Consider the following 23,872-nt stretch of genomic DNA (forward strand, 5'->3'; position numbering starts at 1 on the left):
TAACTTTGGGTTTTGTTTGTTTTTTTTCTCTAGTTGCTTTAGGTGTAAGGTTAGGGTGTTTATTGGGGATTTTTCTTGTTTCCTGAGGTAAGACTATATTGCTATAAACTTCCCTCTTAGACCTGCTTTTGCTGAGTCCCATAGGGTTGAATCATTGTTTTCATTTGTCTCTAGGTATTTTTTTATTTCCTTTTTGATTTCTTCAGTGATTCATTGGTTGTTTAGTAGCATATTGTTTAGCCTCCACGTGTTTGTGCTTTTTACAGTTTAATTCTTGTAGTTGATTTCTAATCTCATAGCATTGTGGTCAGAAAAGATTCTTGATATGATTTGAATTAAATTTACTGAGGCTCGCTTTATGGCTCAGCATGTGGTCTATCCTGGATAATTTTCCATGTGCACTTGAAAAGAATGTGGGTTCTGCTGCTTTCAGATGGATTGTTCTGTAAATATCAACTAAGTTCATCTGGTCTAATGCATCATTTAAAGCCTCTGTTTCCTTACTGATTTTCTGTCTGGGTGATCTGTCCATTGAGGTAAGTGGCGTGTTAAAGTCTCCCAGTATTATTGTTACCATCAATTTCTCCTTTTATGGATGTTAGTAGTTGCCTTACATATTGAAGTGCTCCTATGTTGGGGGCATATATAATTTTTATGTCTTCTTGGATTGATCCCTTGATCATTATGTAGTGTCCTTCTTTGTCTCTTGTAACATTCTTTATTTTAAAATCGATTTTGTCTGAGATGAGAATTGCTACTCCAGCTTTCTTTTGCTTTCCATTTGCATGGAATATCTTTTTCCATCCCCTCACTTTCAGTTTGTATGTGTCCCTAGATATGAAATGGGTCTCTTGTAGAGAGCATATATATGCATCTTTTGTATCCATTCAGCCAGTCTGTGTGTTTTGGTTGGAGCATTGAATCCATTTACATTTAAGGTAATGACTGATATGTATGTTCTTATTGCCATTTTGTTAATTGTTTTGGATTTGTTTCTGTAGGTCTTTTTTCTTCCATTCCTCTTTTGTTCCCTTCTCTTGTGATTTGACGACTACTTTAGTGTTGTGTTTGGATTTTTTTCTTTTTGCATGTTTATCTATTGTACATTTTTGGTTTGCAGTTACCATGAGGTTTTGATATAGCAGGCTATATATATATACAAGATTGTTTTAAGTTGCTGGTCTCTTAATTTCAAATGCATTTCCAATATCCTGCATTTGTACTCTCCTCATGATTGCTGGTTTCGAGATATTTGTGTGTGGATAATTTCCCATGTTTACTGTATGTTTGCCTTTACTGATGAGGCTTCCCATTTGTAATTTTCTTGTTTCTAGTCGTGGGCTTTTCTTTTCCACCTCGAGAAGTTCCTGGAGTATTTGCTGTAAAGCTGGTTTGGTGGTGCTAAATTCTCTTAGCTTTTGCTTGTCTGTAAACCTCAACAAGAGCCTTGCTGGGTATTCTTGGTTGTAGGTTTTTCCCTTTCATCACTTTAAATATATTGTGCCACTCCCTTCTGGCCTGCAGTTTCTGCTAAAAAACCAGCTGATAACTGTATAGGGATTCCCTTGTATGTTATTTGTTGCTTTTCCCTTGTTGCTTTTAATATTTTGTCTTTACCTTTTGTCAGTTTGATGTGTATCAGCATTTTCCTCCTTGGGTTTATCCTGTATGGGACTCTCTGCACTTCCTGGACTTGGGTGACTGTTTCCTTTCCCATGTTAGGGAAGTTTTCAGCTATTATCTCTTCAAATATTTCCTCAGGCCCTTTCTCTCTCTCTTTTCCTTCTGTGGCCCCTATAATGCAAATGTTGGTGTGTTTAATGTTGTCCCAGAGGTCTCTTAGACTGTCCTGCTTTCTTTTTATTCTTTTTTCTTCATTCTGTTCCAGGGCAGTGATTTCCACCACTCTGTCTTCCCGCTCACTTATCTCTTCTTCTGCCTCAGTTATTCTGCTATTCCTTCTAGTGTATTTTTCATTTCAGTTATTGTATTGTCCAACTGTTTGTTCCTTAAATCTTCTAGCTCTTTGTTAAACATTTCTTGTAGCTTCTTGGTCTGTGCCTCCATTCTTTTTCTGAGACCTTGGATCATCTTTACTTCATTACTCTGAATTCTTTTTCAGGTAGGTTGCCTATCTCCACTTTACTTAGTTCTTCTGGGGTTTTATCTTGTTCCTTCCTCTGGAACATATTCCTCTGCCATCTCATTTTATTGAACTTTCTGTGTTTGCTGTCCTGCAGGCTACAGGATTGTAGCTCCTCTTGCTTGTAGTGTCTGCCCCCCTGGTGAGTGACACTGATCTAACAGGCTTGTGCAGTCTTCCTGGTGGGAGGGACTGATGTCTCCTCAGTGGTGGGTGGAGCTGGGTCTTGTTCCTTTGATGAGCAGGGGTGTATTGAGGTGGCTGTGGGCTCAGGAAGACTTTAAGCCACCTGTCTGCTGATGGGTGGGGCTGTGCTCCTGCCCTGTTGGTAGTTTGGCCTGAGGCTTCCCAGCACTGGAGCCTTGGGCTATTGGGTGGGGCCAGGTCTTGGCGTTGCAATGGCAGCCTCCAGGACACCTCATGCTGATGAGTACTCCCCAGTACCTCTGCCACCAGTGTCCTTGTCCCCATGGTGAGCCACAGCTGCCCTCCACCTCCCCCAGGAGACCCTCCAAGACCAGCAGGTAAGTCTGGCCTAGGCTTCTATTAAGTCACGCCTTTTTCCCCTGGGTCCTGGTGCACATGAGACCTTGTGTGCACCCTCCAAGAGTGGTGTTTCTGTTTCCCCCAGTCCTCTGGAGCTCCTGCAATCAAGTCCCGCTGGCCTTCAAAGCCAAATGCTCTGGGGGCTCCTCCTCCCGATGCCAGACCACTGGAGCCTGACATGGGGGCTCAGAACTCTCAGTCCTATGGAAGAACCTCACAATATAATTATTTTCCAGTTTGTGGGTCACCTACCCAGTGGATATGGGATTTGATTGTATCGTGAATACAACCCTCCTACTGTCTTGTTGTGGCTTCTTTGTTTTTCGAAGTAGACTATCTTTTTTGGTAGGTTCTAGTCCTTTTTTTGTCAGTGCTTTTCAGCAGTTAGTTGCGAGTTTGGTGTTTTTGTGAGACGAGGTGAGCTCAGGTCCTTCTAGTCTGCCATGTTATCCTCATCCGCTATATATACTAATTTGTACATGATTATGGGGACTGCAAAGACTGACTGTCATCTGCAAGCTGGGAGACTCAGAAAAGCTGGTGGTTTAGTTCCAGTCTGAGTCTGAAGGCCTGAGAACCAGGAAAACCAATGGTGTAAGTCCCATTCTTTTTCCTTTTGTGCTTATTCTAGTTTGACTAGCTCATAGGGTGCCACACGTAGAAGCCTTGAACCTAGTGTGAAATGGCTGTGCCAACACCTCAGCTTGGGGGGCCAAGGTGCTGACTTCTTGCCACTAGAAGCAAGCAAGCAAATATCTGGTAACCAACTGTCATGGGTACTAAAAGGGACAGTTTCTGCATGGAGTAAGGTCTGGATGAGGTAACTTCTGTCTTTCAAATTCCTGGCATACTATGAAATTATGCACCTTATTGCTAATTTAGGCATAACAAGATCAATATGTTTAAAAAATTATACATGCTGCTATTCACATAACAGGTTTGAGGCCAAATGTTAATGCTTTCTATTTTACTTATTTTGATAATTCATAACTTAGAATACTATCAATGTGTAAATCCATTATTTTTAGCACTGAGAATTTTCTCTCCCAAAGGATAATAGCATGGTTATTTTTAGTTATGATCTATTAATACTTTGCATAGGTTAACTTGAATCTCCCTAATTAAGAAATCAGAATAGAAATGTATAACTATGAAATTCCCTTAAATCATTGCACTCTATTTCTTAAAAACAAAAGATCCAACAATTCAAAATATGTCTAAATAACTTTTTCTTTGATTTTTAAGGCTTGTCTTCTGAATCCTTCATTGGCAGATGAACTTCACACTTTACTTATTCGTCAGAGAATTTAGACTACAATGTATTTCAACAAAGATCATCGATCCTAACAACTTAGAATGTGTGTATTTTTATAATTTTTATAATAGCTATGTTTGTTTTCGCTCTCCCACGTTACATTATCCTGGGTATTTTACTGATGACAGGTTACCTTCATTCTTTTTTTTTTTAACATCTTTATTGGAGTATAATTGCTTTACAATGGTGTGTTAGTTTCTGCTGTATAACAAAGTGAATCAGCTATACGTATACATATATCCCCATATCTCCTCCCTCTTGTGTCTCCCTCTGACCCTCCCTATCCCACCCCCCCATCCCACCCTCCCTATCCCACCCCGCCATCCCACCCCTCTTGAATTTGTAAAATGTTGCATCTTGAAACGTAGCTACAGGATCGAACTGCAGGAAGAGTCTTCAAAGATCCAGCTCTTAGGCTAGAGACTGACCAAGACCATGTCAGATATTGAAAACCATTCCATAAAGCAAGTATTTCTTTCCTTTCTTAAATAGTGTCCTGAAAGACTTAGTGTCATCTTAGCTTTAATAACTTCAGAAGTATAAATGCTACAAACTTATTTTAAAAAATCTGAAGTTTAATTCTTTAAATTTCTTTACTCCTTAGTGTTGTGAATTTTGAATGACTTTTAATTTTATTTCAGTCATTGAAGACTTCTAAAACAGAAAATTCCAAATTGAAAATTAAAAATGTAAATTTCAAAATAAGTGGGTTTAAGAAATTGCTTACAATCTTGCCTTTCCATATCTTCCCCTAAACATCTTAATGAGTAAAACTGCTATGTTCCTGGTAATCAATTGAAACAAGATGTTTCTCTGTGCTTCAGGTCCTTTTCTACATTTTAAAAACCCTCAATGTATTTCAAAACAAGATAAAATTTCAAATCATCTACCAATATAACTATAACTAAACTGTTAAATTAGCAAGAGGCTTTCCTTATCAATTACATCTACAGAGGCAAAATCCAACAGTAAAAATAGAATCCATATGCAAAAGATTCTAAAGAAATATACATCTGTGAAACAGATATTGAAAATAACATTTAAGATACCTGAACAACACCTTCTTTGTAAATGTATGGCTTTATTTTAAAAATCACAACCATCCTTTCCAAAGTGATTTACAAGATCTAGTCTTAGCACTGGGAAAATGCAATTAATATGTAGGTGCCCCTCACTAAAGAAGTATTATATGGCACAAAACTACTTGCTCTTGTTTTATGTTCTGGTTTGTCTATATTATTTGAACTTCACTTTGTTGAAATTTCTTCCCTGTATCTAAAGACAAACATAGGCCATATACTTCTCCTTTAAATCTTAGAGTAGAAACCCATTCCTTTGCTTTTAAAATCTCTGCTGAAGACTCTCTTCTTCCCCAGTAACAACATTTCCATGTCTCTAGCCCATTAAAAGATTTCATAAAACCTAACGTAAATCGTTCTACAATACAAGCCCACTTGCTTTTGCTCTTGTTTTCTTAGTAACATCCATCTTAAGCCTTTAAGAATCTTAAAATAGAAATGTAATAAGGCAGTGTATGGGGACTGTAATAGCACTTTCATAGCTCGCTCACTCTACATCCCCAAAGTGAAGGCCACTTTAACTGCCATTAAAACACGGTTTGAGAAATCCTAAAGGTAGGAATTTGACATGTCATATTTGGTAATATGCTGTGCTTAAATGTCCTAAGTGAACCCAACACAGAATTTAAAATTTCAGTTTACTCTAGTTAGTTACCATAAAGCTGGCAAACCTGGCCCAGGTGAGCCCCTGCAAACTACCACTACTCCCAACATGGTGCACACCTTGATCTGTGATTGGAGTCACCCTTTAAGTGAGGTGAAGCTTCAAGGTCATTAACTTTTTTCAAAAAAAAATCAAAACTTCTGTAAGAGTCCTTACAGTTGATAACTTATGAAAAAGTAAGACAACTTCTTAAGGATTGAGGAGTCATAACAGCCATGGTTTAATTATGCAGAAGATGGTCACTGTTAGTAACTGCTATGAGTTCCTGGGGCTTGGTGACTTCACACTGCTTCTCTTCTCTGAATGTCTTTTCTACATCCCTATGAAGGATAATTCTTATCCATATAAATAGCCAACTTTGAGTTTTTTCGAAAGTATCAAATATCTTGGTTTGAAATAAGGATCAAAGAGCTGTAGCTAAAAGAATATCAAAGATAAAATTTGCTTTACTAATTTTTAACCATTTGTCTTTCAGCACTTATGTTTCATATCAAGAACTTGGCATATCAGGAACTCAGCAGGTATGATCTAACAATGATATAATTAATACCACTTTATATATACATAGTATGTTTCTTTCATGGATTTCAAACTGAATTTCTGCTTAATTGGCTTGCTTTCAATATTCCTGGGGGTTAGAAAGGGGAAAGTGTTTCATTATCACTGCATAATAAGTGGTAAAACCCAGGAAAATTAAGTGACTTGTCCATGGTCCCACTACTAAAATCAAAGCAACATCTGTACCCTGGATTTCACCTAATGCCCCTACTGGTCCCCAAGACTTGATGACACAATCAAGTCCTGAACAGCCTGAAGTAACTTCCCTCCTCTTTGTTTCCCCATCTCATTCCTGCCCATCCATCCCACCTCCCTAATAACAGCACTTCAAGCACCAATTTTGGCTCTTCTCATTCACACTAAAAATCATATTTTTCACATTCATTCTGTGTCTGGAGAAAGGCAACAAACTTTATACTTCCTTACGGAAGTACTTACATGTGCAATGTTTTCTACAGAAAGGCACTTGATAAGTATCTGAACTAATCTTAAGTGTTTCAACTTTTTTTGAGATATAAGCATCTTAAACATCAGAGCGCTATGATTCATTTTTATATTTTATTGCTTCAGATGCTTCAAACTATGGGAAGTCTTTGGTAAAAATAAAGACAATAAAATTTTCACAACAACTTCACACAAAGCATTGCACAACAATATTCAACACATACGAATATAGGAATGTTCAGAATCCTCAGTGAGGAAATTAACTGTACAACGTTCATAATTCATTTAAAACAAACTTTTTTAAAACAAAACTTAATAAATATTTAAAATATTTCCTAGGTTCTTATCACGTATTAACACATATTTCAATCAGTTTGTTGACCTTTAAAGGATTTATATTAAAATAAAAATAATTAACAAGTGTTTTTTTCTGTTGCCTAATATACAGCATCAAGTTTTCCCCCCAATTCTGCTTCATTCACATAAAACTAGAGGGAGGTAACTAAAAGATCGGTATGGTTCTCAGTCAAGCCCTCTGTGGAAAAGAGGAAAATGTTTCATGTCTATTATTACAGACATTTCTCTGGTGGTTTATTTGTGGAGTCTCAAACCTGACAAGCTTTAAGGTCATCTAAATGAGTTCTCAGCTCAGGACACAATTCAATTAGCAGCAGTTCCATCAGCACCTGAACCAAGAAAGAAGAAAAAAAATGTCTTTTTCTCTAAGGGTTAAAAGGAATTAGCATTCTATAAACTCCATTTAGCATCAGATTGATTTATTTCACGGTCCGTTATAACCACCAACAGTATTATCAGACTACTGGGAAACAGTTTGCTTTGCTGAAATAAGCAAGCCAAGCACTCAGGCAGAAACGTTACAGCACAAGTTGAGAGAAACAGCCAGCAGGCGAGGAGGGGGATGCCGCACCCACAGGGGGGTATTTTTTTTTAACCAAATTGAACAAAAATGAAGCAGAGAAAATGGGTTCAGAGTTACAAGCAATAAGAATGATTAAGCGTATAAAGAGTTAAAATCTACCCCTGTATATGAACAGAAACGTAGAACTGAAGAAACTGAATCCTCTGGGAGGCTTTAAGTTACTCACATATAACAGATGCTTATTGGCTCTCGTTTCTTGCAGTGCGTTGAATATTTTTATTATACCATGACGGGCATTTTGCTGTCCAACAAGGCTCTGAAGCGTATCTGAAAAATTAAGTTTATATTCCATGCTGCTATTGATAAAGTGCACCTGCACGGACCTTCAGTGAGGGGCTACGACATATGCACACACAGCACATAAAGGCACGGAGACGCGAGAAACATGAGTGATCAGCTCTTTCCAATGTTTAAGGAGAAAATTTAGAATTTTTCTAAATTTTTCTAGTTTTTCTAATAAGGCATTTATACAAACTGTAAGTGCAAAAGGAGAAGGGCCATCAACACTCCCTTTTCATGCGACTTTCAGGGTCAGAGCCCAGGCCTCACCTGGAATGTTTTCAAGCAGCTTCTGCTGTGCTCTCCGCTTTGTTTCCTGGCTTTGCTCTTCACTTGGGATTGTGTTCGGAGGTGCCAAATTCCCACCGGGCCACAAAGCATCCCGGAGAGCGCCGATGTAGTAGACCACCATTTGCTCGCTGAGAGCCCAGTCCACTGCGTCCCGGAGTTGTCTTTCAAGAGCAAAATATTTCTTGGATGAGGTTTTTAAAAATCTTATTCTCTATTCTCACAAGGCATTTATCAATGGGTAGGTTAAGATAAGCGTTTGATGAATAAACTAGGAACTGGATTTTTAAACTCTGACTCGGAAAGTTTTTATTTTGGTAACACTGACAGCCATTCATTCCTGGAGCTCACATTTTCACTGGTACTGAATTCTCTAAATGTTTGCCGCACGGTGTCTTTCAATCTGGAAAAGCAAGAACTGAGAGGAGATTGATTTGTTTGAAGCTTGCAACTACTCTTAACTGTGCACGGTACTTAACATACTAATTTCTCCATGAAGTGGTATAAACTGAAAGCATCAATCCGTTTTAAAAGACTGTGAAGAGCTCCCTGGGCTCTGGGAGTCCTGGGGAGAACCAAGCTTCTTCACTAGTTGTCCCCTGGGGCGGCCACGGCACAGGATGCTGGGCAGAGTTGTCTGACCCCGGAAACATCTCACATGCTCACGGGGCAAAGGGGGAAAAGACACCCCCCTTTCACCACAAAGGGGGGGACTTTGAAAAGATACACTGCTATCCAGCCACGTCACCTTCCCACAGGAGTGAAAATCGGGCAGATCTTGACCTGCACAGTTATAAATAAGTGGCTTTTATCTGGTTACCCAGGTCTTCCATAAACCCTACTTCATCAAATTTCAGCCAACCACTGGACTGCTGCAGAGAGCAGCACAGCTCACAGAGCCAGAAGCGGTGCTGAGGTTGGGAAGGGAAGTATCTCTGCAGAAAATGGGAGCAGAATCACCTTGGATTATTAGTGCAAGAAAGACCTGAAGTTTCAAACTTAATTCACGAATAATAAATCAAAAAGCCCTTTAAGAATCTGACTTCCCAACCAGATTTTTAAAGGGACAATGTGAGGTTTTCAGAAATAATATCTGAAATAGATGTTTCAAGCCCAGCACTTTGCACACAGTAACTAGTCACCAATGAAGTCTAAATTCCACTGTGAGTCAGAACCATGGTAATCCTGTTTGTAACTCATGTCTCCTAAGATACTTCCCGATACTGCTTAGAACTGTGCAATTCATATCTAGATCAAATAAAATAATTTTATTAGTTCAATGGGGCTTTGGCTTTGAGAACCTGCTGACCTGCCTAAGTAAAATCTACATAAAAACACAGCTTGTTTTGCCTGTAATCTTTGGGTTACTCACCAGCACTGCGTGAAGAAATGAAGAAGGAAAATTTCAGTTTGCAACTTAAAATTAGGTGAGTGACTTACCAAAGGCCATCACCTAAGACTAAGCATTTTCTATCAATTTAGGTCTGACTTTGTATTAGCCAAAACTGGAGGAAGCTTTTGCAGCAATTCTGGGATGTGAAATTACAGTTGGTACAAGGCGAGAGGCACATATTGTGCTGCTACTTAATTTTATGATCTGTCCTCGTCTGCCTGAGGCAAAACAGCACAGGGCCAGATGCTCCGTAATTTCTCTACCTGATAAAAAAGCCCACTGAAACCCACAGCCTGAAAATTCCCTACGTGGTGCCCCTCCCCCGCCTAATGTATTCACCACTCTCAAACCACAGCTGCTCATCTTAAAATTAAGAGCCAGTATCATAAATAGGAGCAGGGAATGTATGCATGATTTTCTGAAACTGAAAAAATAAGTTAGCAAGTCTGGAGTTCTGAGAAAAATAGGGCCATTTTGAAAAATTCTTTATCCAAGGCCTGTCAGTACTAAGGTTAAGAGGTTTGCCTCAGACTGAAACTGTAAGTTAAACAGGGCATTTTTCCGCTTAAAAGCCCACGATACTAAAAGTCAACTAAACAAGCCACTAACACCATTTTTTTTTTTTTTCCTGTGGTACACGGGCCTTTCACTGTCGTGGCCTCTCCCGTCGCGGAGCACAGGCTCCGGACGCACAGGCTCAGCGGCCATGGTTCACGGGCCCAGCCGCTCCGCGGCATGTGGGATCCTCCCGGACCGGGGCACGAACCCGTGTCCCCTGCATTGGCAGGCGTACCCTCAACCACTGCACCACCAGGGAAGCCCCACCATTTTTTAAAAAAACTTAGAAATAAACAGAAGTAAATTTTGGTTTATGACCACAAGGAAAATATATTCTATTTACAACTGAATAAAAATATAATATGGGGCTTGTTTAGTTTAGATTTTTTTTCCCCCTTAGCTTTAGCAGTTGACTCCCAGTTTTTGTGTGGGGAAGTCATAATGCTACAGCCTCGTAAGCACTGGGTACTGGGCATAGAGTATAACCCTTAGGGATATGGGTAACGTGATACAATTCAGAATACGCATATGGCTTATAATAATGTTATAGGGTACACACACCCCTCATGGATACCTAGCTATCAACTAACGAGGAAGTACTATTTTAATATCACCCCAACTCTAAAAAAATATATGGTTTGCATTTCCCTTCAAATAAATACCTGCCGTGCGATGCTCATCCTACTTTCATTTTGGCTCAGAGTCTAAGCCTTAAACTGATCCACATCATGTGACATAAAAACGCTGTACCCAAGATATTAAAACCAGTCATCATGGTCAACAGAGAACCTTCCAGAACAATCTTCTGACCCTCGCCAACCAGCCTGCCAGAGCCAGCCCAAGCTTGTTATCTGGTGCACCGCACATTCTGGAGGAGACAGTCTTGTAGAAATCTGCTTCCCTATCCAATCTTAGAATCATATCAGAAATAAAGAGAGAAACGAAAAAACCTTTAGTTGGGGATGTAATTGGACTGTTAAGGCAAAGGCTACGGCATGAATTCAAACATTAGTTTCATGCAACTCACTTGTTGATGGTTCTTCCGAAAGTGACCTGAACGAGAGCAATTAATGTTCTTCTCACCCATTTAAACACTAAAATATAAATCAGAGGAAAAGCATTACCACAGGCTATCACAATCGTGACATTTTTCATAGCAGCACAAAGCATAAATCTTAACCACGTCACTCAATCCAAGTCTGGACACTAAGGGGCTTTGATATCCACAGAATTTGGGTCTAGGTTAGCAAACTTCTGCCCAGGAATACTCGAATGAATAAGCTTTCATTTTCTACTTTGCAACTGATGAGAGGAAACTTAAGACTTCTTACAGCTTTTCAATGCCTAACAACAGCTGAGCTAGCAAGTGGAACTAAAACTTCACTTCATGTGTCCCCGGGCTACTGACGTCTGTTTTCCACTAGCAGACAGTGCAATTCCTTTTAGATTTGTGCCTGGCTTGTTGAACCCAGTGTTCTAATACACGGCTCTGAACGAGAAGCATCTGTAGTCAGATGTTGACAAATATTTTGAAATATTAAGAAACTGATAGGTCTAACTGCTCCCTTTTGAATAGTAGTTTGTAGATCATGCATTTTAATATATTTTATGCCCGTGGGGGAAGAAAGGGGGACTGGGAAGCCCCAGGATTCCGAGTGAGCCATGGACTCATCGCTCCTGCACCACCGCCCGGAGCAGGCGGCCACCATCGCCTTCTCCGAGCCTCAGTTTCCTCATCTGGCAAAGGACAGTGTTAGCATGTACTTTCGTTTTGCTGGAGAGTCATGGCACTACTTTGTGTGAGAGAGTTTTGTGAAGGGTCCTACATATCTAAACTTTTACTATTAGCATTAGATTAGGAGACACATTGTTATAAGTGTAGAATATGAATATAAACCAAAAGAAGGCAAAGAAATGCTGTGAGGATATTTTTGGTCTGCAAATTGGAATCGAAACCAAATATTCCGCTTATATATTCACTTCCATCCACTGCAATGTTTAGCTAGTGACACATGACTTGGCTATGCTGGGGCCAAGAATTCAGGGCTCCTGCACCAAAGGAGTAAATTCACAAACACCTCTGTACAAGGGAAGGCACCCAAACAGAAATCAACAGTTAACACACACTTGGTGCTAGACTTTAACACATTCTCAAGTCATTTCTAACTTTAAAAATGGATCTAAGTGTCCAGGTGCAGTGGTGGTAATCCTTCAAGTAAGTGTCAAGTCCTGGGGTCAGGACCACGCCTCAGAAGTGCCCTAAGTGTTGATGGAATTCAGAGCGCGCTGCAGGCGTGCCCATCTGAGGCTGGCGTCCCGGCTGGGAGGGGTGTGTCTGGCAGGGATGAGAACTTCCCTCCACCTTTCTCAGGCAGCAGACAGGTAGCTCAGACCCACTAGCAAAACCAAATATTCTGAGCAGGTGCACATGAGGGAGGAGATGCACACCACAGAGAGGACTTGGAGCCCTACTCCTGCCCTGACTGCCTCTGACACGTCCACCAGGCTTCTCAGTCTCTTTGTGTCGCAGAGAACACGCTGACCCAAGGCCAAGACGGTGCTTCCTCGTTCTTACCGACTCTGTGGGACATGGGGAGAACTCATGATTTAATGGGCAGACTTCACTGTGGAGGAGCCAGCCTCCGGGTTTGGGGGAGAACTGTTTTTTCCGGCCTGTACTAAACCAAGTTCAACACCAGCACGCATCTTAAAGTGTCGGACCAGCTATAGCTTTTTCATCTGCAAGGATCCTTAATAGCTGGACGATATTCCATCATGTGGATATTTCTTAATTTAACTATCACCCATTTCTGAATTTAGCTTAGTTCCAATTTTTCCTTACTGTAATTATGCTCAAAGGAACATGCTTATATATAAATCTCTGCCTGGAGTTTAGAATTTGTGTCTATTGCTTAATGTGAATTACATTTTTGAAACCATTATGTTGTAAATTCACTGAAGAAAGAATCTACCTCTGAGATATTTTTGTTTCCCCTATGGAGCTATATCTAAAACATAAGCTCCCAAAGTGTTTGCTGATTATTTTAAGATTTGGCTTAGAGGAAGAAAAAGTTCAATGACCAAAACAATCCCGGCACTGAAAATTTTCTTGCCTATTCATTCATTCATCCATCCATCCATCCAAGCATTTTCATTGATCACCTACTATGCATCAATCGTTGTAAAGATACCAAGGATTAGAAGATATAAAAGACGCGCCCAAGCCTGTAAAAGCACTTGAAGTTTCTTCATCTGTGAAGAATTCTTTAAGCGACATGTTAAGGGATATATAAATAAGAAGCAATGCACAGCCGGCTTCCTGCATAGGACCAACTCCCAGCCCACCTTCTTTGCCCCAAGGGAAAAGATGCTCATCCAAGTGGGCAGAGCCCAGGACGTTCTCCGAGCAACGTGCTCCCGGTTGGAGCACTGCTGTGCCTTGCGAAACCCTGCTTCTCTTGTGCGCTTCCTCTGCTAGGCGCTCAGCTGTGCCTTTAGGCACCTGGCACACCTCTAGCTAGGACTCGAGGCTCCAGGTGTGACCGAGTATGCTGGCGTCGCCATTTACAGGTTGGGGACTGTGGAAGGTGAGGGTGGGTAGACAGTCCTATTCAGGACTCAAGACTAAAGCCAAGAAGTACCGTTTGACCTTTCACCCTGGTACTGCTTCGGGAGAGAGGCACTTGCGCAGGTCTTAACAAAGGAGTATTCTGATCCTCTTTTTGCTCGTTTCTTCTAAGTACGTCTCCCCTCAGGAACTATTAGGGTAGGATTCCTCACCTTGGCACTGCTGTCGTTTGGGACAGGATAACTCTTTGCTGTGGGGCTGTCCTGTGCACTGGAGGATGCTTTAGCAGCGCCCTTGGCCTCCGCCCCACGAGATGCCAGCGGCACCCTCCCACGAGCTGTGACAACCAAAACTGTTTCCAGACATGCCAGTGTCCCCTGTGGACAAAATGCCCCCACGCCTCCACGGATGACCAGTCCTCTAGGGAGGAAAGGAGGCTGAAAGCAGGCTCGGGCGTCCCTGCGTCCCTGGCCACATAGTCACCTTTAACAACAGGGCTCTTCCTCTGCTATGCAAAATTAACTTTTGTATACCTTTTGGTGATGAAGCAATGAGGCGATGCTAAGTCACATAAAAAGAAATTCAAAGCATTCAAGCTTTCTGTATACAGAGGAACATGGTGCAGGGTAAAGCAGGACCCTAAATTCCATGAGTACAGGGATATCTGTCCTAAGGTTGTGTCCTCAGAACCTGCCTTGGTATCTGGTTGGCCTGTAAAAGTATTTGCTGAATGAATATAAATACATGTCTGATTCAGGAACAAAGGGATATTGTACGTGTGTGTGTGTGTGAACCACTGAATAGTAATAAAGAAGCTTACTTCCTCGAAGTTCAAAAATCTCCCCAATCAGCATGAAACATGGTTCAGCCAAAGAGTCTTTCCTTCCATCCACGTCATCACCACTATCTGACAGGTCACTGTCCTCCTCTGCCTCCTCCTGGGGGAACAGTAAAGTCACAGGAAGCAGGTCACTCATCCAAGGAAGGTGATACGTTCTCCTCCCAGGGTCAATTCCGAATGATGCACTTATAGTTCAACCTCACACAATCCTTCAACTTCCCTACATGCAGAAACCTATGCATTTTCACAAAGAGGCCAAAGTGTATCTAAACTCAGGGCATAGCTTGATCCTAAAGCCTCATTCAAGGTCTAAAATAATTTTGAAAAGCCTCTGTCACTGTATTAATGAGGAGTGAATTCGGAGATAACAAAACAGCTTTCTAACCATTTTGAGTTTTAAAAGGAAGGCTTTTTAACTTGAAATATTTTAAATTCACTGTTTTTTTAAAGACATGTATAATTTAAAGTAATTTAGTTATTTTTAAAGCTCTGATTCAAGCTTTTATTCTGTACTTCAGCTAGTCTCACTTCTTGATCTGCGTATCAGCAAATTTCCGTTGAGAACTCATTTATGCCAGGCACCAGGCTAGTGCCAACGAGTGTGACGTGGATCCCGACTTTGAGAGGCCCTTAGCTCTGCGGGGAGGTGGCCAGCATGCACGTGGCTGCTTCTCCAAGCAGGGTGAAGAGCTGCAACAGGGGTGCAGACGTTAGGCAGTGGAAGGACAGCTGAGGAAGTTCACTCGGATGTGTGCGGGGGGGCAGCTGAGGCTGCGGGAACAAGCAGCGGCCCAACAACAGGGCCTTGGGGGCGTGACGAGCAGAGCAGAGCAGAGGGCTGAGAAGTCAGCGGCCGGAGGGGCACCCCCAGCTTCACGGCTTCACTGCACGTCCAGCAGCATCAGAGGCTGCAGGAGGCTGCTGGTCGGCCACTGGCCTTCCTCCTTCCGAGAGCAGTTTCCCGGAGTGACTGGGCCACAGGGTGAATCCCAAGAGGTGCAGGGATAAATGGGAGGTGACAGAGGGGAGGGGCCAAGTACGGCCAGACGTGACACGTGTGGCATGCAGGAAAGAGGCGGGGAGGTGCCCAGGAGGGAGGGAGGCAGGCAGGCAGGCAGGCGGAACCCTGTGGTTCGCGGGCTCTGCTCCAGCTCAGGACGCGGCAAAGCAGACGCTCCTTTCCACGGTTACTTCCTTCTGTCCAAGCTCGTTAAACCAATTCTGGTGAAGAGGCGGTGGCGTCTGGCATTGAACTAAGGAGACGCCACATTTCGGAGATGCTCTCGTGTAGCTTGTTGGAGAGCCAAACGAGGGGCCGCAGGCCTCAGCCAAGTCAGGGGCCCCTGGAGGGAAGCCCGAGGGCCAGGTATGAGATGGCAAATGTCTGCAGCCTGTCTATTCACTCCTTCACCCACCCGCATCACTGCGAGGTGCATCTTGCTTCAGGACGTGACACGGCTTTCCATTCCCTCAGATAAAACCTAAACTCCTCAGCGCAGCGGCCTTGCCCCTCCTCCTACCCTCGGCCTCATTTCCTTCAGCGCACGCTCCCGAAGCCCCCCCTCGGCCCAAAGACCTGCTGACTGTTCCGCACACGCACCCTCTGCTCCTGAACCTCAACGTTAGCTCCAAGCCCTCTGCGGTGCCGGCCCCCGTCCCGGGCGCCAGCCAGGCCACCTTCCGCAGAGGGCCTCCCACAGAACCTCCATCCACATGCCACTCACCTACCTTGTGATCAACCCTGTCCCCAAATATGACAGCAATGGTGACTCAAGGTATTTGCTTCCTCCCCATCTGTAGCAGGCCTTCCACAAACACCTGCCACATCAAACAGCCTCCAGAAGACGTGTGCTTAAATATGCTTCAAAAACATACAACCTTCAGACAGCTCACCTCCTGATGGGAGAAGAAGTCGCGAGGGAGTCTTTCCAGAAATGAGGATAATGAAAACGTGGACTTTTTCCCCTGCACGTCAATAACCTTGAGGTAGTCAGGAGAAGGGCTCAAAAAGGCATAAAGTGCTTCACTCTGACACAGTCTTTCATCTGAAAGCAGATTCTGTGGGAGAAAGAGGATTAATGCCTCCTGCGTGGTTTGTCTGTGAGCTGGGAGCCACGAGGCGTGAAGGCAGAGTTGACTGTCCCAGGAAATTTACTTTCATCGTAATTCTGAACCTAAAACCACTTCCCTTTCCTCCTGAAATAAAATATATTAGATGAGTTCTCACCGAGCTTGATGGCAAACTGCACTCTGTGGGTTAACTGGAGCGCCCTGCTCGTGCTCAGGGCGACGTGAAGTCTCACTGTGCAAACCGCCTGCAGGTCCGGGGGCTGCCGCCTTCGAAAGTCACGGGTGTTTTCTGCACACTACACAAGGATCCCACCCAACCCTTTCATGGCTACGTGTGTGCGGACTTTGTACATGAGCTGAAAAAAGAGCTTTGGGTTGTCACGTGGTGGTAACTGCCTGGCAGCCAGTAGTTTTCTGTCCCTGTGCTCCACCTTCCCCAGGTAGCGTATGTTTACATAATTTTATAACTGTTTTTACTGGCCCATAAACTGGAAATGTGCTCAAGTTCTCTGGCCTTAGGAGAAAGGAAAGGAGAACGTGCATCAAGTTGACGTATGAAGCAAGTGCTACTGATAAGACAGGAAAATTAACAATGTGACCACAAGAATGTGTAAATGTCTGGTGCTCACAGATACAGCGTTTAGGAATAAATGAACCAATGAGAAATCCTGCCCCATGGATGATGTAGCCCCCTGGGGGGCTGGAACACTGGGGTTCTGATGGCAGAACCCTCTCTGCTGGGAGAACAGGCTACATTCTGGTCCCAGAGGAGTTGGTCCATGACGTTCACATTATGTTTGCTCAGACGAAGCTTGAAATCTGATAAACCCTGTGACCCTCCCTAGAAAAGCACCTCCGAGCAGCCCAATAGTGCCACACTGGGGATGGGGGTCCCGGGCACCCCCCCCCACCGCATTCCAGTGGTTGTCAGCTTCCTGTGTCCTGCGGAAGACTGGCCTGAAGATGGAGGTTCTGCCTCAGACGTGGGGAAGGAGATTTAGGGGACAGGCAGTTGGGGTCACTACTGCCTTCCCAGGCAGGCCCCCGAGCCTTTATTCCTTTTGTAGAGCATTAGATGCTCAGCTGCATGTGAGGGTGGGTTAGGAGTGAGACAGCCTCCCTCCACCTTGACTTCCTTTAGCTAATCTCCACTCCAGCACTCTTTTATTAAATAGTAGCAAATGATAACCAATGCTAAGTCTCAAATAATGCAATCAACGTAACTAAGGAAATCATTAAGGATGACAAGTCTTTGGACTAAGTTATATTCTATCATGAGGGAAAGTAACCAAATTGAACATGTATGAGAACTTATAAATGTTCTCAAAGATTATGTCTATGGGGCAAGGTGTAATTGGGATATTATCACATCTTCAGGCTGAGAATATAATCCTAATTCCCACTCCTTCCCCCCAAAGGCTTAGAGCACGTTGTCCTACACAGGTGGAGTCTCTAAGAGGACTAGTCAGTGTGAGATGAGGAGAGTAAAGCATTCCAGGAAGAGCGAACAGCACGTGCACACCCAGAAGTGGGTGCCGCACTACTGCGGGGACGGCTAGAGTAAGCTGCCTGTGTGTGAGGGACGACTGGCTGGATTATTATCTATTATCACTATACCTCGAAGGGAACCATGTGTCATATATAAATACTCACACAAACACACACTCAATGGAATCCTCTTTTCTGGAAGGTCCTGTGGACCTAATAATATCTGCCTTTCAGACTAAACCTTTTGCATCTTGCTTTTCCTGTCTGCAGCTGGTGGGATGATATTTTGAAACTTCAGTCTGCTGTGTAATCTACCTAAAGTTATTAAATAGTGAGCACTTTCACATGAAGTCTTTGAGGAAATGAAAAGCAATTTAAACCATTACTTTCTGACTTACAGTCCTCTTGATCAAAAGACAAATGGCCCCTTGAGATGCCCCTTCCACCTCTTCAGGCAGATGGTCCCCGCCCCCAGCCTCACCCACGCCACCTACTGGCAGCACAGAGCACATGCTTCTCTTGGCACCAGGGCAGGAATCACTAACCCATTTCCATCACCAGCAACCCAACAGGGGCACGAGTGACCCCTCCCTGCATGCCCAAAAGTGCAGGGGGCACCCCGGTCTCTGCAGCACAACTGGAAAGGCAGCTGAAGGGCTGGAAGCGCCAGACAACCCGAGACCCTCCCTCCCCCAACAGCAGAGGCTGGAAGGAAACGGAAGCATCAGCTGCAAGATCCCAGAGCTACACACGTGGGGCTTCACAAGCTTGGATTTTGAATAATACATATTCGTTTCACAAACAAGACCTTTAGTTCATCTGAACAATTTAATCAGGTACAATGCTTGAGTGGGTTTAATATTTCCTAGATGTTCTGAATCAGCAACGAGATGGTAATATTTCAGTTTTAAATTCTCTCCTGTAATAGCATTTAAACATTAATGATTCTCTATCCCAGTTCTGCCATAATTAAACTCGGAAAGTTTTTCAAAGGTACAATTATTTTATTTCCTGAGGGAAATATATACATATACACACACACACACACATATATATATATATACACACACACACACATTTATATATTTATAAAAAATACATATATATTTAGAGAGAGATGAATATATGAGAGAAAAATAGTTAGGAACACTTGCAAGGGAACTCTAGCTAAAATGTACCTACTTTTACTATGATTCACACCCTGGTCCAACTGAATATAACATAACCTTTACTAAGAATTTGGCAACATCCGTTATTAAGTCTCAGGACTTCTAGCTACTACTGCACTGGCAAAAAGTGTTTCACAAGGCAAAGGTCCATGCCCCCTGAGAACTATACGGGCTTTGGGGGCCATGGTGTGAGCAACTTAACTAGACCCTGAATACAGAGGCCCCACCTAAGGAAAAAATAAATAGTGGTTTGCTACTGGAGACAGTATACCTTTGTTCGGTCTTATGTTCTAAAGACAGAGTGAAAGAAACCAGTTATGCGTTTAGAGGAAATAAGGAAACTATCTTTAGAACCCTGCAGTAGGCAAGGATTTCTCCACAAGCACAAAAGGCATTCACCACAAAAGGAAAAAAAATGGATAAATTGGACTAAATTAAAATTGAGAACTTATGCTCATTAAGAGACTGAAAAGGCAACCCACAGAAAGAAGATAGCCACAGCACATCTGCTCTGACAAGAGATGCACATCCAAAACACACACGAAACTCCTGCAAAGCGATATGGAAAAGACAGGCAACACGACAGAAGAGCAGACACAACTTTAACTTCACAAAAGAAACCGTCCAGTGTGGAGTGAACAGAAGCCTGCATGCCGCTGGTGAGAGTGTACAAACCGCTATGACCACTCACAAAAACTGAAAACCCCAAATGCCTAGGGATTCCCCAGCAGCTATTCACCGAAAGACAAGCACTGACAGCTTATTAATAGCCTCCACCTGGAAACTCTCCCAACGCCCATCAACAAGAGCACGAACAGACTGCAGGGGTTTCACGCCAGGAGAAGCCCATTCAACAATGAAAACGAGAACAAAAATGAAATCAAAGAACGGTCTGCAACTGAAATAGCCCTATGGGAGGATCTCAGGCCCACGATCCTGAGTGAAGGGGGTCCACGCCCTGTGACTCCACTCATGTGAAGTTCAAAACCAGCTGTAAGCGCGTGGTCATGAGTCGGGACCACGGTCACCTGTGGTGACGCTGGCGGGACTGGTGACACTCTGTCTCTGGGACTAGGTGCTAGTTATGAGGGTGTGTCCAGTTTGTGAAACTGGAGAAAGCCGTACACATGGTATCTGCATTTTCTGTCTGTAGAGTATACATATATATACACATATATACATACATATATCACCAAAAAACAAACAAACCCCAGAACCCAAAACCAAAGATATTTTGAGGATCTGTCCTGACCTGTGAGAACAGGAAGCAAACAGGCAAACTCTGAGAATGATGACAGTTCAACCCCCAATAACCCCCAAATAACTAATTTTCCTCCCATATCCAGAAAGTTTGCTTACCTGTAAAAACTTATTTAATTGATTCTTTGACTTTTCCATAAACTTTTGATCTACAGATTTGAAAGGCAGCTTGCTAAGAGAAGGCAACTGGACTTTTTTTAAAGAAGGGAAACACTGTGAGGGAAAAAAATTAAATGTTAGTATATTGAAATTACATTTAAATCTTTAAAAAAATTTTAGATTTTTAATAAGAACAAACCGAGTATCCTCTTCCTATACTAGGTTCCTCTGAGACTGAAGACCTTGAAAACCTCCCTGTTCTAACCAGGCTCAAGGAATCCGGAGGAACAGGACATGTGACGAAAAAAGCTAACGCCTGTCCCTGGACTTACAAACGCCTGGAAGCTGGAAATTGTGGAGCTGGGCTGGGAAGGTGGGTCTGCACCACAGGCACGGAGCACAGTGTGTGGGGTACGGACACGTGGCTCCCAGCAAGAACTTTTCTCTTAGAATGTGCTCTGTTTACAACATCTCTGTAAAAAGTTATCAGGGTTGACAAAAGAAGACCATGGAGAGAAAGAATAACTCAGGTTGTAGCTTTATCACTGCCTTTCAAGGGCAAACTGCGGAATGTAAATATATTAATAATAATAAAGTATGTTAACAGATAATAAACTTCCCTCTGTGGATTAAATCCTGCATTTTGCCAGACACTGTGCTAGAGGCTGGGTGTGTGTAACGGCTCTGAGTCACCCCTACTTTACATATGGGACGACTGAAGATCGGGGCTGAAACCCACATCCATCTGGCCATCAAGTCTGGCCTCAGTGCCCGCAGGACTCTGCAGCCTGCCCCTCAGACGCCGGGAGGACAGTGGGTTCCAAATGCTCCAGACGCTGCCTCTTCACTAAGGCACTGGGGCCACTGGAATATGCTGACTAGATCACTGGTGCTGAAAAGTAAGTGAGCACAGAGTCTGCCTGCAACGGCCTTCCCTCCTACTGTTTTCAGGGTCACAGCAGCCCCGACAGGGACCTATCACAGCTGTCAACAGGAAGAGTTCTTTCAAAAAATGAAAACTCCAACAAAAAGAAAGAAAGTAAGAAAAGAAAAAAACTCACACAATACGAAATGCCAAAGGTGAGAGAAGAACCCAGGAATCAGGCCACAGAGGAAGAAATATAATGAGACAAAAGGACAGACGTGAAATTTTATAAGGCTTGTTTCCTCTAATGCTTCAGAGCAATTGTTCTTGATAGAAATTACTGATTAAAAGTGTTTTTAAAAAATCACCCTAGAAGAAAAGGTGAAAGGAAACAGACATATTTCCTTTGCAAAAGAAGGGTCTGAGAGGTGACCGTAGGGTTTTACCAGCATCAGTTCATTCTGAGCAAGAGAAAAATGGACTTAAATGAAGGTAGAAACAACTGAAGAACACTTTAATTGCTGGGGTAAAGGGCAATTAGCTCCAGTAGATGGAGAGTTAGAGAAGATGCAACTCCTGAGAAAAATGGGAAAATCATGAATGGAAACTAAGACAACCTGGATTCTAGTCCTGCTTTGGCCGTTATGTATACATCCTACTACGAGTCAGTTAAACTCTCTGGGATCACGTTCCCTCATCTATCAGATAAAAGAACTGACCTAGATTAGTAGCTTTCAAACATTTTAAACTAAAATCCACAGTAGGAAATACATACCACATTGCAACCCACAATGCACATGCAGATACATGCATCCATATATTATACAGTACACACACCTAGACATAACAGTACACACACCCAAAAGTATACACATCCATACATGCAATACACATATCCATACACGCAGTATACACATCCATCTATGCAATATACACACCCATACTTATACACACCCAGACATACAATACACACACCCAGACATACACACATCCATCTATGCAATATACACACCCATACTTATAATATACACACCCATACTTATAATATATACACCCATAAAACCGAAGCAAAAGTACCATGAAACAGTGCTCATTACTACTACTACTGTAACTACTACTAATAAAAACAAATAATGTTTACTATGTGCAGCACGTTCTTCTAAATGCTCTGTACACGCTTATTCCCTTCATTCTTACAACAGCTCTGTGAGATAGGTAAGGAAGGCACTATTAATATCAGTAGAATACAGATATTAATAAAAAGAGGGCAACATTATTTATCTCTCTATAAAGAGATAGAGTGACAGGTCCAGGTCACAGAGCTGGTAAATAGTAAAGCGAGGATCAAAACTGGATCCAAACTCGAGCAGCCTGGCTGCAGAGTCCGTGCTCTCAACCACCGCACTCTACTGATTCAATTCCTTTATGTGATGAAATGCAATATATTCTATCCTCTTTCTATTGCTGCAACCCAGAACTGATCTCACTACCCGCAGTGGGTCACAACTGGCAGCTCTGAAACCAATGGCCATCGATGCTCCCCAGCTCTCCTCCAGCTCTGGGGTTCTGGGGGATACAACAGAGGTCAGACAACTATCTATCCTGAAGGATTTAGACTAGACTAGATGGTTGATCTTCAAGTAAATTTCTAAACGTCAAGCTGAAAATACCACTTTGCCAGTATCAACAGCAAAGGAGAAAGATGAATCCGTTTCTTTGTGTGTAAAAATTGAAATGAGCTCTTAAATCTCTTCTTCAGTTATTCTAAATCTGTGTTCACAAGAATTCATACCTCACTAAGTTTCCGGTGTAAATTCTGAAACTCACTGAGCCTTCTGGGGACTGTCCAGTTCTTAGTTTCAACTCCTCCAACTTCTTGTAAGCTTACCATGACAAAGTAACAGGGCATTTGTTCACCATTCTCTTCTGTAACCTTGGAAAAAACAGACGAACACAACAGCAACGAAAAGCACAGTGAGCGATACGGTAGGCAAGACGTTTAAGTGTCCCCCAGGATCTCCCTCTCTCTGGCATGTATGCACCACACAGTCCCCAGGACTTGAAAATGATGGGTTCTATTCTGGCAGTTAGGGCATGTCACATGGACAAGCAACCTTAAACTAGGGCCTAATCCTAACCATGTGGGCCCTTTCAAAGCAGAGGGATTTCTCTGGCGAGTAGCAGAAGAGGAATCAGAGGAAGCACGAGAAAAGTCTGACATGTGCCACTGTAAAGATGGAGAGGGCCATGCGGAAAGGGTCTGGGAGTGCTGCCAGGAACTGAGAGCAACATCGTGCTGACGGCA

General features: G+C 42.8%; 2 protein-coding genes across 17 annotated transcripts in view; one reads left to right on the forward strand and one right to left on the reverse strand.

Moving 5' to 3' along the window:
* The window catches only part of LRP2BP (LRP2 binding protein), a 58,349-nt gene extending 49,994 nt beyond the window's left edge, over nt 1-8,355 (forward strand). For 3 of the 5 annotated variants that reach the window (XM_049704287.1, XM_033409265.2, XM_049704288.1), the window contains 2 exons: nt 3,935-4,047; nt 6,223-6,691. In XM_049704287.1, the coding sequence (XP_049560244.1) occupies nt 3,935-4,000 (66 nt within the window). In that variant the 3' untranslated portion in view covers nt 4,001-4,047; nt 6,223-6,691. Of the gene's footprint in view, nt 1-3,934; nt 4,292-6,222; nt 6,692-8,218 lie in introns of those variants that run through there. The other 2 variants (XR_007474649.1, XM_049704286.1) reach the window with 2 other exon arrangements.
* The window catches only part of SNX25 (sorting nexin 25), a 110,413-nt gene continuing 93,385 nt past the window's right edge, over nt 6,845-23,872 (reverse strand). For 5 of the 12 annotated variants that reach the window (XM_033409260.2, XM_033409257.2, XM_033409255.2 and 2 more), the window contains 8 exons: nt 23,360-23,500; nt 20,703-20,816; nt 16,510-16,674; nt 14,596-14,713; nt 11,235-11,301; nt 8,239-8,420; nt 7,856-7,956; nt 6,845-7,435 (listed from right to left, as the gene is read on the reverse strand). In XM_033409260.2, the coding sequence (XP_033265151.1) occupies nt 7,355-7,435; nt 7,856-7,956; nt 8,239-8,420; nt 11,235-11,301; nt 14,596-14,713; nt 16,510-16,674; nt 20,703-20,816; nt 23,360-23,500 (969 nt within the window). In that variant the 3' untranslated portion in view covers nt 6,845-7,354. Of the gene's footprint in view, nt 7,436-7,855; nt 7,957-8,238; nt 8,421-10,869; nt 11,158-11,234; nt 11,302-14,595; nt 14,714-16,509; nt 16,675-20,702; nt 20,817-23,359; nt 23,501-23,872 lie in introns of those variants that run through there. The other 7 variants (XM_033409261.2, XM_033409256.2, XR_004478029.2 and 4 more) reach the window with 6 other exon arrangements.

This window comes from Orcinus orca, chromosome 21, assembly GCF_937001465.1.
Source record: "Orcinus orca chromosome 21, mOrcOrc1.1, whole genome shotgun sequence".
Taxonomy (NCBI): Eukaryota; Metazoa; Chordata; class Mammalia; order Artiodactyla; family Delphinidae; genus Orcinus; species Orcinus orca.